At 45.7% G+C, this 18,908-nt stretch overlaps 1 protein-coding gene across 1 annotated transcript in view; it reads right to left on the bottom strand.

Annotated features, from left to right (window-relative positions):
* Positions 1 to 432, bottom strand: part of PAPPA2 (pappalysin 2) — a 172,922-nt gene extending 172,490 nt beyond the window's left edge. The window contains exon 1 of the mRNA XM_019530580.1: positions 367 to 432. Coding sequence (XP_019386125.1) covers positions 367 to 432 — 66 coding nt within the window. The remainder of the gene's footprint in view (positions 1 to 366) is intronic.
* Between the last annotated feature and the right edge of the window lie 18,476 nt (positions 433 to 18,908).

The following is an 18,908-nucleotide window of genomic DNA, read 5'->3' as shown; positions in this document are numbered from 1 at the left end:
GATTCCCAGCTCGCGCTGGAGCCGCCACGGCACGAGCCGCGGTGCCCCGCCAACAAAGAGCGGGGCGAGCCCGGGGCGGCGGGGGTCCCGCGGCGGCGGCGGGGCTCTCCTGCTGCGTGCTCACCGAGCGCCACAGGTAGCATCGCGGAGCAAGGCGCTCCCTCCCCCGGCCCCTCCGGAGCGGTGCCTCCCCGAGAGCAGCTACTTCAGCATCCCGCTCCTTGGTTCATCTGGGGTGGGGGGGTTGTCTTTAGCCTTGCCTAGCAACGCGTCCCCCGCCCGAGGGAAAACACCTCGTTCAGGGCCGGGGGGGTCTCCAGAAGAGCCTTAACATTTGCTCCCCCGAGTGTGGCAGGCCCCCCGGGCCAGCCCGCCGCGGTCAGCGCTGAGGACGGTCGGTCCCCTGTTGGTCTCTGCTTGCTCCCGTCTCATGTTGGACCAGTCTCCTGGGGTCCCCCCGCCCTCCCCTTCTCGCCCCTTAGAGGTGGCAGCTGCTGCTGCGGGGGGTAAAAAACATACCCGAGGGACAGAGAGGGAGACGCGGACGGAGCATATTCGGCACGTGGGGAAGAGTGCCCGGGTGGGGAAAGGAGACGGAAGCAAGACGCGGGGAAAGAGAGAGACCCAGGTGAAAGGAAGAGTAATGATCTGCTCTTTCCCCTCCCTCCTCCCCGAAGGAAGGCTTCATACCATTCATTGCACGAGGAGGAATAACGTCCTCACTTTGGTCTCCCTTTAAAACCGGGAGAGAACTCGCATCACCTACACTGCCCTTGCCTTTTATTAGAGATCGCAATCGGGGCTGTTGCTGCTAGTAATCCATTCATAAGGTTTCAAGCAGCCGGACAGATCTCCAGCCTCCCGCTCAGTCTCCCTCTCTCTTTCTCATTCCTTAGCTCACCACTCTCCAGCTCCTGGCAGTCCAAAGTTTTTCTTCAAAAAAAAAAAAAAAAAAAGTTGAACCATGTCTGTGTTTTCCTCCCGTTGTAAGTTTTGCTGTGACATCATATTTCTGCCCACCTCTCCTCCCTCCTCCCATCCCACCCCTCACCTAGAAAAAAAAAAAGCGAGAGAAAAAAGCCTGGTCCATAGGGAGTGCCGATGTCAGTTTGAATGTGTGAAATGTACAAAGCTGCGAGAGCGGGGTGCCCTGTCCCCTCCCCTCCCCTCCCCGGCGCTCCAAGCGCTGGGATCCCACAGGGCTTTTTTCTCTCTCTTTTTTTAACAATGATCCCATCTGTTTGACATGTGCGGAAAGGTGGGCTGGACTCGAGTCACTGGGAGCGGGGAGGGGGAAGAAAGGACCGAAGTAAAATCGTATCAATCGATTGCGAAACGAAGCCCTCGATACGCAGTCCCACCGCCACGGGGAAGGAAGGGCATCAAAAGAGACGCACACAAACAAGAAATGCACTGAACCCACCCGCAGTGCCAGAGCGAAAGAGAGACGGTACCAGGGGAAGCCCGTTTAAAGGGCGGGGTGGGGGGTTGGTTTATTTTTGGAAAAGCGAGGTATACACACACATAAACACACCACTTCAGAAGTTGCTTATTTGTCTGTAGGAAGCCCAGGTCCCGCGGTTACACAAGTGCACGGCTCTGAAGGCTGCTACGATCTGTTTTGAAATCTCACCGAGAAGGGAGGGTTTTTTTTCACTCCAAAGCACTATCTGTGGCGATCAGTCTGAAGCAGGGTTGCCAACGAAAGCTGGGAGGCCCCTTCCAGGGTACAGGCTTTCAAACCAGCAAGGCTGGAGGGAATGGATTTAAGGACACGCAGCAGGAGCTGGCTGCGGGTTTTTTTTTAAAGATGGGAGGGGTGATAGGAGGGAGGTGTGTGGTGGGGGGCAGCAATATCACACTTGGGAAAACCGCAGGGGCGGAAGGAGCCAGACAGAGAATTTCTTAAGCAGTGCCCAGAGGAAGAGGAGTATCACCCGCGGCAGGTAAATGTATAGGGAGGAGGAATGAGCCCTCCGAGATAAACAGGGAGAGAGGCGGGGCAGGCGCGCACACGCACCCGGGGCAAACAAGGACAGACAGGACATTGAACGGAAAATCCGAAGGACACATCGGAATCAGGCAACTGAGGAAGAAAAGGAGAACACGGACAAAGCGGGATCTGGGCTCCGAACAATGGAAGGGCGGCTAGGGAGACAGCGTTTTCCAGTCATCATGTGAAGGGAAAATGCTGCAAAGCTACTTTCGAAAGCTTTCTGCCAGTCAGATACTCAATATTACCTGTTGGTTTCTGCTTTCATTGCTGGATTTGGAACAACACAACACAACAGCACTCTATACTTTGCATCTGTCACATAGTCTGCCTTCCCGATGCATGGAGCAAGTGCCAGCAGTTAATTGTCTAAAGGGCATAGTGGTTTGTACCAGTGGGAGTTCAGTCCAATCCTAGATCTAAGGAAGTTCCCTAGTGTTGTTTGTCTTGTTTTTCTGGTGGTGGCATTACTTCTTATTATTATTCATCATCATGCCATACAAAAGCCTAGGACAGAGAGATTATCACTAGACAGAGAAGGCTGGAAACCAAGAAGGTAACAGCTAAGAGACCCTTAAAAGGGTGGCTTGTCATCTCAAAGATTCTGACCCAAAACTGGACTCCCTGAGAACAGCCTCTCTGGGACCCACCCAGGCACTGTGGTAATAAAATCTAAAAAATGCACCTAAGTGAAGTATTTCAATATAGGCTCTGGGTCTATCTTGGCTGCTTGTTATATCCACCACCTGGAAAAAAAATATGTCTGCAGGGTTATTTGTTGCAATCTTATTCAGCAAGAGTTGGATTAAAGAGGAGGGAGCCTGACAAAGCTTTCCTTTCAAGGGGGGGCTGGAGTCAATTTATTGTTCCCAAAACACTCTTTTGTCACCTGCATGGACTATGGGAAGACTTCCCCATACATTTGGAAGGAAATATTCAATGTGCCTTAGTATCAAAATCCATTGCACATGTAGTGGGGGTGCTAGAGTATGGCATTATTGATGCAAATGCGGTGGAATAAAAGAGCCTTTGGTCTCATAGAGAAAGTGCCTTACAAAGGAGCGAATTAGATAGCAGGGCCCAAATCCAAGACTAGTGCAAACTGGCACCATGCCAGGTGACTCGAGTGAGAGTGGCTTTGCAGGCAAAAGCAGCTGCCACTGTGTTCAGCCAGCACTCACACACAGTCATGGACCTGCTGCTGTTGTAGAATGGAATAATCTTGCAGATTATTTTCTGCAGGTCTAAAACAGGATGATAGGATCTTTATCTTTCTCCTGTGTGGCCTCCGAAGACAAGCAGAAGGCAGGGTGGTTTAAGAATATCTTCCTTTGGTTGACATGTTAATAGTCTAGTACCAGTAATAACTCCATCATGCACAGCAGCCAGAATAAGGCTCAGCCCAAATCCTGGGAGCATCTTGAACTGCAGAAATGAAGCAGTAGTTATAGTTCGTGACAATGCATTCAATCACGTTAGCCTTTATTGGTTTTTTACTGACACGTGCACTTTTATATCAGCTACAGCCACCATCAGACTGCAGGTAAGTGTAGAAGAGGTATGTCCTCTAATGGGGTTAGAACTGAGCCAAAACACCCTCCCTCATTTCCTCAGCCAGAATTCAGGAGGTTGGGGTAGGAAGGATGTGAATCTGGATCCATATCTGGATCAATGTATTGCTGCAGGTCCTCTTTAATCAGTTCTGTTCCTGACCCTACCACTGATTCAGTGTATGACTTTGAACAATTCACTTAATATCTGTGTCCCAGTGTCCTCAAATGAGAAATTGGCGCACCAATCTTGACCCATGTCCTTGGAGCTCCTTCTTCAACTTAATACTTGCAAGCCAGTAGGTCACCCAGGCATCTAGCAACTTATGTTCATGTGGCCTTCTATAGAGAGACACGTAGCACTACTGCAGGGGAGCTACTTCTGAGGCAGCTAGGATATTTGTTTCTAGTGAGGGTTACTTTCACTAGCCAGAGTTTCCAAAAGGTCCTACCAGGGTGGGCTGTGTCCTTTCACCCTCTGACTAGAATTCCCAGCTTCTGTGACTTTTCCTGCATTGTGCAATTTGATTTGACTGGGGCCCATGGCTCAAGGGGTCAGAAAGCTTATCCTAAGGAAGGTTGTGAGGATGCCAGCTGTCCGCTCTGTAAAGAGTAGAGGCTGAAGTAGAGTTGGACCACAAAGAGGCTGACAAAAGAGGTAGAAGCAAAGGAAGAAAATAGACCAAGCAAGACTGAATGACTGGACAAGACAGAATTTGCTACCAGGGTGCATGGAAATACAAAGAAGGGCTGCATCTGCTCCAGCTGTGGCCCCACAGCACCATCGCTGTCTTCTCCACTTGAGTTACTTTGACTCTTGTTTCTTGTTGCCAGGTACACAATATGTTACCCTAATCTGGTTGGGTTTGATGCTTGTTCATCCACAGGTCTCTCCATTTACACCATAGTTTGGGGGGCTATTTCAGGGAAGAACAGAACAGGTGTAGTTGTCTCCTGCTACCATGAGTAGAGTCCTCTTGCAGCTCAGCCAATAGTTTGGTGGGGAGCTCCCCAACTGTAGAGATCTCTGATCACTGGAGTTATACATTTAATTTAAGTTCATTGAGGAGTTCAGAATTCACTTGAAAAAGAAAAATCCACATACTCATCCCAGTCAGGATGGTCTTTATAACACACCATAGATGAGAACCGTCCTGGGCTGTGGCTTGGATTGTAGGAGCCACTGAAGAAATCTGAAGAGGATGAGCAGACATCCCAATCTGGATTTGAGGGAAAAGTCCCTCAGGCATGAGTGGGAAGTAGCCTTGAGGAAACCAAGGTCTCCTGCTTATGGGACCTTTCCCCTTTCTTATGGACATATGGAATCTTCCTGCTGCTGCTCCTTGGGTCCTACCCTCCCTCTGAAAAGCTCTCCGGTGTTCTTGCTGCATGGCTGGAGCTATCCTGTAGTCCTACACAAGCTAAAGAGGAGTGAAGAAGTGCTTCCTGCCTGCTAGCCATGAAGAAGAGGTGCCTCATTTGGGAGAGAGCAGGATGGGCCTGGAAGTGGGGCTGGCAGTGATACAACAGACCACAGCTATGCAAGGAGCAATGGAGGTTTACTCTCAACCTGGTTCTTATCAGGCAGCTGGTAGAGGTCTCAGGGCAGAAGCGACATGACTGAAAGTTTGTAGTCAAGCAGTCAAATCCTGCATGCCTGGGAAAGTGGGAGGAGGACCACCCAAAGAAAAGTCCTTAAACAATCAAAGCAAAGAGTAGTCATAAACAACACTGCTCAGGGTCACAGCCAAGGACCCCAAAGTTCATCATCCCTTCTCCAGGCAGGAGTTCAAGTGACCAGAACCCCTTGGGGGGTGGGGTCCTAGCAAGAAGAGGTGCTCTTACAAGCTCACTGGGACTGCCTGCTTCCACTTTGCCTGGGGATGCCATGACAGCAGCTGCTCATGCTGTGTAGCTCCTGATGCCCAGCAGGAATCCACAAATGCAAGGGAGCATGAAAAACAGAATAATAATGGACTTAAAAAATGAGTGCAGAAAAAGGAACTAAGTGAATGCCCATACTGCATGCCGTGTAGATATACCTGTAGTCATTGCAAATGAACAAATTTTGCTACCAAAAGCAGTGTAGCGACAGCAGGATGCAGTTCAAAACTGTCTAAGAATCTGGGTAATGAATACTGGAGGCAGCTAGTTCAAGGCCAGTTCAAGTAAATTGACTAGAACTGCAGTTTAGACCCAGTGGATCCTGAGCTGGAGTAATTCTATGAAGCCCAATAGAGCTGCATCACTTTACCACATTCTGGTCTGTAACAGTATTTGCCAAGTTTTTGCGAGGCTCAGCGAAGATCCATTTCAAATCAACAGAGGCAAATCAACAGAGGTCAGGAGTCCTTAGCTTCTCTTGCCAGTTCACCCATGGAAAAAACACACTCTAGAATCTCAGCATGTCTCCTAGGCCATCTGAATGGCCTGAGCTGTTTTTAAGTGATTTTTTTAAATAAGCTACATAAATCCTATGTGCAGCTTTCTTTCAAACCAATCTTGATTTCATTCAAAGCTATTTTCAGGCCCCAATTTTTACATGTTGTGAATATTTTGCAAAGTATTGCATTCCGTCAATTCAAGAGTGATTACTGCCTGAATGGAGACAGATTTGAACGCTCTTGAACATCCTATGGTTGCTCAATATCCCTGGTAGAGTCCAATATTTCTGAAGTTCCTGAGAGCACTAGGTTGCCTTCTTCTAGAACTATTGGCATGTGAGGGCAGGATATCCATAAATCACATGTTTGGGATGGTTGCTAGGACTGTTAGAAGGGTTTTCAAAATTCAGGCTGTGTTGATTAGTTTTCACACAATACTTAAAAACATTTTGTGTGGTTTGTCCCTTGATTTAGCATAGCTCCTGTCATGATGGCTCTGGTCTGGTTGCTCACTCTGATGAATCTGAAATTTGCTATTCATAAATATTCTCTAATACACCCTGGATATTTACTGTTTCCACAAACAGTCCTGTCAGGAAGCCCATTTGCTAGAATATTCATGGAAAGTAAACAGAAAAACAGAATGAACACAGTCTAAGTGAATTTGTTTAGACTGGAATGGGTATTTGCAGATTTTTGTTATTTTTTAAATAATATTCCACCTCATCTATGGTCACTGGAAGATGGGATTTTTCAAAGGCAATCCTTCAGTGCTTTTGAAAATCCCACCCTACCGTCTTGTCTAACCATCCAAATGTAGGACTCACAGAACAGCTTTTATGGTGAGGAATGCAGTAGAAACAGACAGGTAAATTGCCAGTGGATGGTATTAAGCATTTATACTTGTTAGCTTTACTTCTGACATGGAAAAGTATTTCTGTACTGGTTGGCATTGTGTATTAAAAGTGAATCCAAAAATATGACATCTTGTATCCCACTATTCAGTCAACTTAGTAATACCTGTTTTTAAATTTTGGCAATAATCAATAAAAAGAAATATGAAAGCTCTGTTCTTATTTCATCTGAAACACCTAACTTTTTTCTACGAAAACCTAAACTTTTGCCTACAACACACACTTTCCAAACAACACTGCAAAAACCACATCTGTCTGTCTGTCTCCCTTGGGACTTACAGAAATGGAGATCAAGTTACACAGCTGACATCCACTCCAGAACTACCTTGTCATCTCAGGAAGTGGAGTAAATCTAGAGAATGAGCACAAGGAGCCAAATTCTAACTTGGTGTAAGTAGATGCAGCAATGTGGACCTCCAGCTCTGAATTTTCATACAGTTACACTATTCAGCTAATTCATGTCTCAGCTCCTGAGCAGATCTCAGGGGTATAAACCAACTAAACAAGTACTGGAAACAATGGTTTTGGAGGCTGCATCTCAAAGAGTAACGTAATACATTTTCACAAAGCATATCAAATATAGGTAAAAGACCAGCAACTGACAAGCCTGAGAATGGGAGAAGGGCTAGCTCAGTGCACAGTGCAAAGTATCTGGCAAAAAGAGACCTTTTATAGACCTCTTTCTTAGGCAGCCATTATACTAGCCCCATTGCTAGTTGGCATTTCCCATGAAAGTGTAAGTGTTTGGGATGACATTTTCCATGCCAGTCATCTCAGAATGAACTTCTGGGAACACTTTAGTGATTTTCTTGAACAAAACATGGAGAAACACATTCATTTGCCCAGGATTTTAAAAAGTCTGGTGACCCTTTCTTTGAAAAACTCAAGCATTTTGGGGCACAGACCTGACTTTTAGCAAAGGGTAGCTTTTGTGTCAGGGATTTGTTGTTAGTCCTCCCTATGAAAATTTACCCACATTTGGCCAAGTTATAATCTTTTGGAAAATTCCAGTTGGCATGTGCTTAGTACAGTCCGAGAGTTTAGTATGTAGCATCTCTAAATATTCTGTCCTTAGCAAGCATCCTCAAGCCCCTTGCAACTCCTACATTGGATCAGACTGATCTAGCAAGATCCCCACAGACTGCCCCAGCTTGGCCCAGTCCAGGGCTAGAAAAGCAGCAGCACATTATGATGATACTGACTGCTCTGAGATAGGTAAGTCTAGGACCACACACTCAAGTTGAGAGCAGGTACCCTATGTCTCCTTGGCTCTCAGTGATCTGACACTGTCCAGGCAACACAGTGGAAAAAATCTCCTGACTTAAATGGAGGAGGGATAAGATCTGTACTGGGAGGAAAAAAGGAGGAAAGTGGGACAAGGAGCCTGATGAGCAGGGACCCTGGTTTTCTGTGATTTAAAAAAAATCCCCAATTTTTGGTTGAAAAAAGTTACTTCTTTAAAACCAAAAATTGGGGATTTTTTTAAATAAAAGAAAACCAGGATCCTTGCTGCTGAGCCTGGGAATGGAAAAGGCAAGAATAGAGAAACAATTTCTGGGCACTGTGGTAGGATTGGAAGCCGAGGAGAGACAGACTTGTATGAAAAAGGGACTGGCACCGAGAGACAGAGAGGAGGATTGGCTGACAGGCAAAGAGATAGAAGTTGGGAGCTAGGAGACTGAAGAAGGAAAGAAAAGGGGCTTGGAAAGGGAGCAGTAAAGTGAGACAGGGAAAGAAGCTGGAGAGAGGCAGTAATAGGACTGGGACACAGAGATGGGGCAGACTGAAGTGAGTGTGCGGAAGCGGGAAAACTGCTGGGGAGTAGGTATGGGGAAAGACTGATTGAGAATGCAGAAGGCTAAGACTGGGCTGGGCTAAGAGACGGGGGAGATGGGGAGAGCTTCAGAGTTGAAACTTGGCTTTTTTACAAGCTTGAAAAGGAAAATTAGAAATGGAGATTAGAACCAGGTAGGTAAGGAGAATAGGACTGGACCCAGAAGCAGAAGTGAGGAAGTTATAGGAAAGCAACAGGATCAGAGAATTTAGAAAGGATCAAGCAGGTCTAGCAGGGACAGGTGGGAGTCCATGACCATAACAAACAGTTCCCAGTAGAGCCTAAGTCTCACTGATCCTCTTTAGTGCACAGGATAGTCGACAGCCCTTTTCTGGGCAACACTGAATTAACTATATAATGCTAACTACATTTGACATTTCAAACTGGACACCAACTCTTAGTGTAGATTTTAAATGCTGGTCTCCCTGTGCCTTGACTTCCTTTTGTGTAAAATGGAATATCACCTCCCTTTCACTTCCCTGGACATTCTGAATACAATTTGATGGGCATTCAAGAAGCTCTTGGCAAATTAAATGATGAGCACCACAGAAAAGTCTAGGAGGGCATTAATAATTCTGCCTTCAGAGCAAGGTTTGTAGGGTAGGCAATAAGTAAGCCTGGGGTCATTCAATGAGTAAGGAGAAGAAATGCTGAATAACTACTTACTCAGCAAGTGCCATCCATTCTGCACAGTGAGTGAAAGAGTAGTCCTCTGGGGAGGGGGGAAGGGGGAAATGTAGATCATATAATTAATGACTACCAGTATATCTTGATACATTTACTCAAGGGACTGAATACACGTTGCACAGACATCCTCATTTCTAGCATTTCTAGCATTTCTTAACTTTCAGAGCTTGTAATTGTCAACTTAATGAAGGATTTGGGGGAGCGGGAGGGTTTTTTTTCCCTTTTTTGTGCTATTGCTAAAGGTGCAAACACACACATACTGCAGTCAGTTCCTGACCCTCGGAAGACAAGAAGAGCATCTTGAGGCCAGACCTAGACAAGGGGAAGAGAGGGGGATAGAGACCAATTTTTATATAATAATAATATTAATATATGGTAAAATACATACCATTATTATTATTATAAAGTAAATATAGGATACATTATTATACCATATATATAGGGTATGTTTACACAGCAAGTTGAAAAAGTCATTGCTGAATATGTAAGCACTTTTGTGCCAGCTTTTGCTTAGCCAATACGGCTAACGGCAATATTGAAAGACATGATAGTATGAGCTTCATCCTACATATGTAGGGTCCCCAGCAGACTTGCATTCTGGTTGCTATTTCAGGCTGAACCCTCTGACACCCTGGACTTAATTGGTATCATTACTGATGTAAAAATGTTTATTTCGGTAATGCCCAGTGGCCAACTGAGAGCCACCCCCCGCCCCCCAGCTACCCAACCTTAAGCTGGGGATGACCCTGAACTTTGTGGACTTGGACTTTGTTTGGCTCCCTGATTCTGATGCACTGAATCAAAAGTGTGAAGCAGAGTGCCAATAGACTTTTAGAAAGGTAGAATCTGGCTCTTAAGCACTGTGCTTGGGATTTCTCTCCTGTTCTTGCATTAGGAGAAGCAGCACCTGTTTACCTCTTTGGATGATTCAGGAAATGTATTTCAGTATAAAGCATCAGCAGTTAAACCCCTTCCTGCTCCTGTGCTGAGGCTTTACATTGAATTGTAAGGCCTTATCTCATTTTTCTGGTTTTCCACGGAAAAAAAATGTTTCCAGAATCTATGAAGTAATGTTGGTTAGCTTTGTTGCCAGTTTCTTATTAGTGCATCAAGTGCTTGGAGCTGTTCCAGTGTTGCTGGTAATATTTCTCCTGGCATTAGGAAAAGGATTAGAGAAAAACTGAAGAAATATGGCACTGCTGGCAAAACAACAACAACAAAAAATATTGGCCTACAGGGAAAGGATAGAGAAGTTATGGGTTGCAGTTATTATGCGGATTGAGTGGAAAGTAACTGTTCTGGCTGCTGTTGCAAAACTTTATGGTGATGGATTAACATGCAAAGAGGTTTTACTCCACACTGAAAACAGACCTTTCCCACATGCACCTTGTCCTGACTGCAGAGTTTGTGCAAATGTTCTTAACTCCCATTTTCTATTTGATAAAATCTTAAAATGTCATCTTCTATGCAGGGAAAAGGGGTGCTTTTGCTTAAGAAAGTTACTTCTGAGGCAAGATACAGCAAGTTCTCAATTTAGTGTAGTTAGCTGAAATCAGTGCTACATATGCTTCTTCCCCAGGTTGACCTCAGCTACTCTTACCCTTAGGCAGCCTTTATAAATCAGAGTTATCCATCCTAAGATAACATTAGTATACAAGATTCTGTGGAATACGGTCTAAGAGTTCAGAAGCAAAGGTCTAAGGAAGCCTTCTTCCTTGTACACAGCGTGAGAGGTGTGTGATCCTTTGTAGTGGTGTGATCCTTTGTAGTGAAGACAAAGTTTCCAAATTTGGTCAGTGCTGATGCCCAACTAGCTTTGCCCCTTGAAAAAAACATTTTGCTACACTTACAGCCACCTTCTCTTAACATAAGTCTTCTCTTCATTGCAGATTTAACTCAAGTTTTACCTCTAACCCAACTTCTGTCCATACAGACATTTCTAACTTGAGTTAACTGTTTCTTTAAGCTGGAGCTAGTGGGTCCATTACAGGAAGGGGACGCAAGTGCTGCTGATTCTGGATCCGCAATGCAGTGAACCGGTGTTACAGATAGCTACCACCTGCTAAGCTGATCTGACTATGGACATTTTTCTTCCAACTTGGAATAAGCCACGGCCCCTTCAGAACCGAGCTTCCTTGCCCCACCATCTTTATGCAGTGCAAAGAATGAGGTGGGGCTCACACACCTCTTATGCTGTGCACAAGGAAGAAGGCTCTCTTAGTCCTTTGCTTCTGAACTCTCAGACCATATTCCACAGAATCTTGTACACTAAAACCAACATTCCCCTCTTGACATCACATTCATGTGCACCCTCCCTGGCATATGGCTTTCCATACAACTGTAGCATACACTAGCATACTTATGCTAGTTTAATCTAATTAGAAAGGGAAAGAGAGCTGAAAAGACATTGTGTTGTGGGCATGCTGCTTTGCCTTCAAGATTTTGTTAGCCAAGCAAATAGATTAAGCAGGGATGAGTATGCAAGCTTGTGCTTCATTCACACCTACATTTTGCTACAGACCTACCCTAAATTGCTAGCCAAGTGCTTGAATGTTTTTAAGGTATCCAGGTTGCAGCCGGATTGGTCTAGAGGAAAAGGCAATCAGGGCTCATAGTACAGATGATTTCTCTTACTTGCAAAAATCTTGTTGGTCTAAAAAAAGATATCATCTCTACTATGAGTCCTGATTGAATGTTTTTAAGTGTGTTCAATAGGAAATGTTGTTTCTGTAGTTTGTCCTATGTATAGTTTTCTCATTATTTCACTATGTGAACTATGTTTATGAAATATTCCCGAAAGTGATACTTTACCTAATTATATTCTGATGGCCTTGCACTAAAGGACAGTAGCTGGATCTCCATGCTTAATCTGAATTCCAGGGCCTTCCCAAAATTAGTCTTTCAAATTAGAGACACCCTTGGCTCTCGTGGTGTGGGAAGCATCTGAGAGTAACATACTGGTCCACACCAAACCTGAAACCCACTGGCTGCCAATCTTTGAAGGCAGTAGGTTGGAGTTTGAACATGAGTGCAACTGGCTCCCTATCACTATAATGGGCCAATGCAAACCTCCACATTCAAAACAGCTTCAAAACCATGAATGTTTCAAAGTGCAGGACAAGTCCTTTAGTGTAGGCTCATGTCTAATACAAAGCAACCTCTCAAAAATCTATCACATAAGCAAAGCAATCCAATGTGGGAAGAAAGGAGATTGTGGAATCTAGAAGTTCCTCTGTACTATATGTCCATTTAGTAACTCCGACTAGTAGACAACATGCAACCATGTTTTTGCTATGCCAGATGAAGTAGCCCCATAGCTCTCAGGAAAAAAATGAACAGTAAGAAGATGGGGCAATTATCTAAGTGCCTTGTTGACCAGATCAACTTAAGAAATTCTCCATCTGCTGTTGCTTACAGTACTGAAGAGTGTGAAGTCGACAGAAGATAAAATGATAAATCAATGTGAAATGTGAGCAGTGAGGGGGGAGGAGGGGCACACAACCTGGACCGTGAGTGGAAACTAAGGAGCAATAAAGACTTTCATCACACCAGGGGATGTGTCTGTACCTGAGATTTTGGACCAAACTAACCTCTGCTTGGCCTTTCACCCAGAGCCTGCAGTGCAGCAGTGTTTTGATTGAGGTTGTAATCCTGGTTCCATTTCAAATAAAATAATGGGATATGCTGATGGTGTTCATCCAGTGGTTTAACTGAGGCACTGCCTGTTTCAGAGAGCTCCAAAACATCCAATACTAAATCTGTCATTATCCATCTGGTAATGCAACGGTCCAAAGAAGTGTGAAGTGCTCCATCTGGGGAGGAAAAATCTGTGACAAACTTACAGGCTTGGTGGTGCTATGCTAGCTAGCACCACATCTGAAAGGGACCCAGGGGTCATAATTGACCATAAAATTAACATGAGCCACCAGTATGATGCTACAGTTAGCACAGCAAGCAATACACTAGCATGCATCAACTGATGCATCTCAAGCAAAACTAAGGAAGTTACTGTCCTGCTCTGCTTGGCATTGGTGAGGCCACAGTTGGAGTACTGCATCCAGTTCTGGGTGCCACACTTCAGGAAAGATGTGGAGAAGCTTGAGACAGTGCAGAGAAGAGCCACTAAGGCCTGATTAGAGGCCTGAAGAGCAAGCCATATCAGGAAAAACTGGCAGATATGGGACTGTTCAGCCTAGAAAAGAGAAGGCTTCAGGATTTGGTGGCAGCTTATGAATATATCAGGGGAGAGCATCAGGGACTAGGCAAACAGTTATTTACTGAAGTGCCCCAGGGGAAAACCAGGAGCAATGGTCATAAAGTCCTAGAAGAAGGTTTCAGACTGGATATAGGCAAAACTTCTTCATGGTTCATGTGACTAGACTCTGGAATAGACTCCCACCAGGGGTGGTGCAGGCACCTACCCTGCAGAACTTCAAAAGGAGACTGGACACACACCTTGCTGGGGGTATTTGACCCCAGCAGTCTTTCCTGCCCAGAGCAGGGGGGCTGGATCTGTTGATCTCACAGGGTCCCTTATAGGCCTAAACTTCTGTGAATCTGTAAATCTGTAAAAGGCAACTTCTTAACCTTAAAAACGTTACTTGATCTCTAAGTGCCTTGGTGACTCCATTTGTAATGTGGAGAGAATGATTTCTTCTTCACAGGGCTGCTCAGGCTGTTTTAAACATTTGTGCAGAGTTTTAAGCTCCCTCGGTGAAGCAAGCTACATAGACTGCAGGGTATTTTTGTCATGTGTACTGTTTAATAATCTGGTAACTCTGTGCTCTGAAGATTATTTGATAGTTACTCTAGTTAGGTTCTTCTTCTTCTTTCTTCCCTACAGTGCCAGAGTGCCTTTTGCTAGAACATAAAGTGATGTGCTGAACATTGATCTTCATGTGGTACTATTCCTTAGAGCAGCGTAGTGTACCCAGTGAGGGCTGGGGTTCTTAAAAAGTATACAGCCAGACCTGATTGCCAATTTGATGGTCTTGATGGTTTCATCATGGCTGTTACTCTGGCAAGGAACTGATGGAATTGTGTTGCTGGAGCATAATTTCTGGTGAAAGCTGAAAAAACAGAGGATGGTCTGATTATTTAGAGAAGTGATAGAAGCTCCTGCACTGGGAAGTTAAGTGCAGTTTAAGAAAACCATTTGCCTGAGATCATCCTGCCTTGAGCTGGGGGTTGGACTAGATGACTTCTTGAGGTCCCTATTTTTCTGGGATTCTAGGATTTTAACAATTTGGTCCATTATTTCCTTTCTAGTTTAGAAAGCTGAGGCCAGACTCACCAGCACAGTCATTATAGCTGCTCTGTCCTGCTCTGAAGATACAAAGCAGCCGCAAACCCAACTTAACATTAAACCGAGTTACAGAACCCATTCACTGCAGGAATGGTATAGAGCAGCAAGAGTGGATGGCTGTATCTAGCCCCAGATTTGTTCCTTCTTGCACTGCCTCTCCCTACCAGCCCCCAAAAGGATTGATTCCTTTCCTGGTTGTATCACAGTAGAACCCAGAAACCTCATGTTGCCAGGGATTGAACAGGTACCTAGAAAGGGGCAGTCTCTGCCCCAAAGAACTTACAGCAGCCTAAATAGGTGAAGAATGAGAGTAAAGAAACATTATCATCCCCATTTATTTTATTTTCTTTAAACAGATGGGAAATGGAACATAGGATAAGGACTTATTGAAGGTCACAACAAGAGAGACTGGGACAGAGCCAGGAACTGCATCCAGATCTCCTGGGTCCCAGTCTAATGCCTTAACCCCAAGCCCATCCTTCCTCATGCTGTTAGGAGTGTTTTGTCTAGTCTAGTTTCAAACATGCCAAGTGATTGGGGTTTCCTTTGCTTCTCCTGAGAGACTGCTGCACAGGCTAATAGATCTTACTACCAGGATTGAGCCTAAAGTTTCCCTGTCTTCATTGCATCCTATTCCTCTTAGCTACATCCTTTGTACCACCACCACTCAGTTCAGTTCCTTCTCTGGTGTTAATACCCTTTGAATATTTGTAGGCTGTTATCATGTCCCTCATCTTAGCCAAGCTATACATATTTAGCTCTTTTAATCTTTGTTCCTAAGTCAGTCACTCTATCTCCCTCATCATTTTTGTTGCTGTTCTCTGAGCTCTGATTTCACAGCTGAAATAATCATATGTTGTAGTTCAATCTGTGCACTTATTTAGCCTCTTGCTACATGGAGCTGGCCAGATTGTCATTAAACCTTGGTATATTGATACTTCCATAGTTTTGCAGGCATAAACATGTCAGCTGGAAGCTAAGCCTCCCCAACACACACATACACAGCCATAGCTAACATCATTCTGTTGGCAAAGGACCTAATGTAGACACAGCCTACCAGAAAAAGATAAAGAATAAAAAATAATACCTTTTAACCAGCATGAATGAAATAAGGAAACTGGTTTAAATAACACTGAAAAGATGCTTGCTGTTATAAGCTTTGTCTCTGCTAGGGCAGTTTGCTGTATAGCTCTATCAGGGCAGCTATGCCAACAACATTAAGGGCAGACAAGCCCTTAATGTTGGACCATCAGTCCACAGATAATAATGACTTGCATCTAAATGTGCACACCAAGCCATAGACTGTTACCACATTACCTCTTCCAGAGGTGACTGCCATACATGTATTCCTGATGCTTATGGACAGCAATTCTCCCAGCGAATCACCACATGGCCTGATACAGCCATGCAAGCACCCTGTCTCAGTTTCCCTCTGAGCTGCAGGAATAATTCACTTCTACCTAGTCTCTAAAACAGGACACAGATGTTCCTTCTCGTTGAGGTCTGATTTCTTCAGATGAACCGTCTCTTCTGGAAAAGCTGTGCTTTTAGAGTCAGATTTCCACAGTTCTCCATCTTCAGCTAGAAGCTTGTAGTCCTGCCATCCCTAGCCCATGAACTCTCTTCTCAAATTCAGGATCTTCACAGCTTTGTTTCTTGGAACTGTGCCTTGGTTGAGCTCTTTCTCCAGGGTACTTTCCACAGAAACTGGCCTTAGTCTTTTCCAGGTGAGTCAAATAGTCCTAACATCTGGTTGTGAAAAAGGGCAGGAGCATTGTCCAACCCACTGGAGAAGATTCCTGGTTCTGGGCCCTTAAAGGAACAATGGCTTGCGTTTCCTGTATCTGCCTCCTCCCAGACACTAGCTGTTCTCTGGAACCAGTTTCCTTTTCCCAGTGACTCTGTCGTGTACCTCTTCAGTCTATCCACCTCTCCTGACCACATGAAATGGGGTCTTGTAAACCAAGAAGCTATGGCCTTTGAACACCAGTTCTCCATTCCAGTGCTAAAGACCACAGTTATGGAAAGAGGAGCCCTGTTTCTGCTGCCATTAGCCAGAGAGCAGCCTTCTTTATTATTGTAGCCCGGGTACATCTAGGGCTGTGTGCCCTGTCCTCCAGTGCCAGCGATGGGGGTCAGGCAGGGTGCTGATGGAGAGGCCAGCTACTAGATCAGTTCCCTCTCCTCTCTACAGAGCCAGGCCAAGACTGAGTGCTTAACTATATACAATTTATTACTATAAGAAATACTTAAGATAAAACATGAGATATTTACAATAAAGCTTAGCACATGACACTACATATAATATCCCACAATTCACATAAACTGTATAACTCACAACATATATAATAATTAATACATTGAACAAGATAGATAAAGTTACAACACGATAAACACATATAGGGAATCAACTTATATAACCCAAATAAGTTAATATTTCCTAGACCTACCAAGTAACAATACAAATATTCATATTAACAGATTCAGAACATATAAACCACATAAACTTCCTTAAAGAATACCCATAGCTATATAGACCTTGACACAACAACAATCACCCAAAATAGGGAGTGCACTCAGTACCTCCCCAAGGGGTTTCCTTGGAGCCCCTCCCCTTTAGGGCCCTGGGATGTGGACACGCCTCTCCTACAAAGGAGGGTGGAGGTGACAGACCCTCCTGTGCCGTGCCCGCCTCCCGTGTGGGTCTGCTTCCCCAGCAACTCATGCTTCCTCTCTGAAGCAGCCAAGACTCCTGGAGACTGATCTCATGAGAGCCTCTCTCCAGCGGCGCCTTTGGCTCTCCTCGATGGCCTGGCATGACACACTGGGCAGCCCAGGACTCCCTCTCTCTTGCGGGAGCCGAACCCTTACAGGCTCTAGTTCCCCAATCTTACACTGGGGGTCCTCCCTTTCCTGAGCCCTGCTCTGGGCACCAGGACTCTTTTAGTTTAAGGTGGAGCCCCACTGCAGGGCTCTGGTCACTCAGTTTAGGGCCAGGGCTAACTTGAGCAGCTGCGAGATGTCCCAGGCAGGTCCTTCATGCACCAACCCGTGCACTGGGTAAGGCCCAAGCAGCCACGAGCTGCTCCCAGGGCAGATTCTCCATGTACTGACCTGCACATGGTGTGGGGCCTGAGTAGCCTGAAGCTGCTCCCAGGGCCAGTTCTTTGTGTGCCGGTCTGCACACCAACTTCCCAGCCACTTCCTGGGTTCGCAGGCTCAAGCTGCCTCGAGCAGCTCCTAGAGCCTGATCCCCATGTGCCAATTCGTGTACCACTGAAGCTCAAGCAGGGTCCCAAGGACAGCCATCTCTGGAGCACCTCTCCCCTCGCTGCCCCTCATCCTCAGTCCCACTGTGCTGAGCACCGCTCCCCTTTTATACTCTTCAGGGGCTCCACCCCCCCGCAGTTCTCTGGACCTGGCTGGCACAGTTTCGATTCAGGTCCAGCTGCTCCTTGCCCCCTCCCTTTGGAAAAGGGTGGGGCATTGCTTCCCTTGTGCTGCCTGTGGATTGGTGGGTGGGCTCCACCAATCAAACAGCAGACCCTCAATCCTGGGACTCAACCCAAGCTCTGAAAAGGGAAGCCTGCTACACTATCACAGTGTTTTCAAGGTGTACAGGGCTCTATTCTACCGTGGTTAGATTGCTGCTGGTGCCATGCTAGATAGTTTAAAGCATGCCTGTAAGATAAAAGGCATTTTACCACATGTTGTCTAAGATGGAAGAGCCAATGTATTAACCCTACCACATTGCTATGTCTGCACAGAAAAATGGAGGTGTAATTTGTAGCAAGTGCTAGCATACCTATGTTAGTTTAATCCAACTAACGCCAGTAACAACAGCAGTGAAGACAATCCAACAGAGGCAGATCCAGGGGGATGTGGTCACACCCACTTCTGCTGCTGCTGCTGGCTGATTTGGGTGCAGCAGGAGGCCCAGAGCTGTTTCTGCCCTGCTCCAGCCATAGGCTGCTGCTGAACAGGGTGTCAGGCTCAGCTGGGAACAGCAGTGGCAGCATACTGATTCCTCCTCCCAGAGCCTGCTCCCTGGAGCTTGTCCCTTCCCTGCAGGTGTCCCCTGAAGACTGAGAAGAGGAACTTACACACTGCTGCCACCACTGTCCCCAGCTGATGTAAGCAGGGGAGTAATCCCAAAGCTGTTTGTGCCCCACTCCTGACCTGCCCTGAAGGATACAGCTGTGTAGGGAGCCTGGCTCAGCTGGACAGTGGTGACAGCATGC

This window comes from Crocodylus porosus, unplaced genomic scaffold, assembly GCF_001723895.1.
Source record: "Crocodylus porosus isolate Cpor-Errol unplaced genomic scaffold, CroPor_comp1, whole genome shotgun sequence".
Taxonomy (NCBI): Eukaryota; Metazoa; Chordata; order Crocodylia; family Crocodylidae; genus Crocodylus; species Crocodylus porosus.
This window is presented reverse-complemented; position numbering and strand designations above follow the sequence as displayed.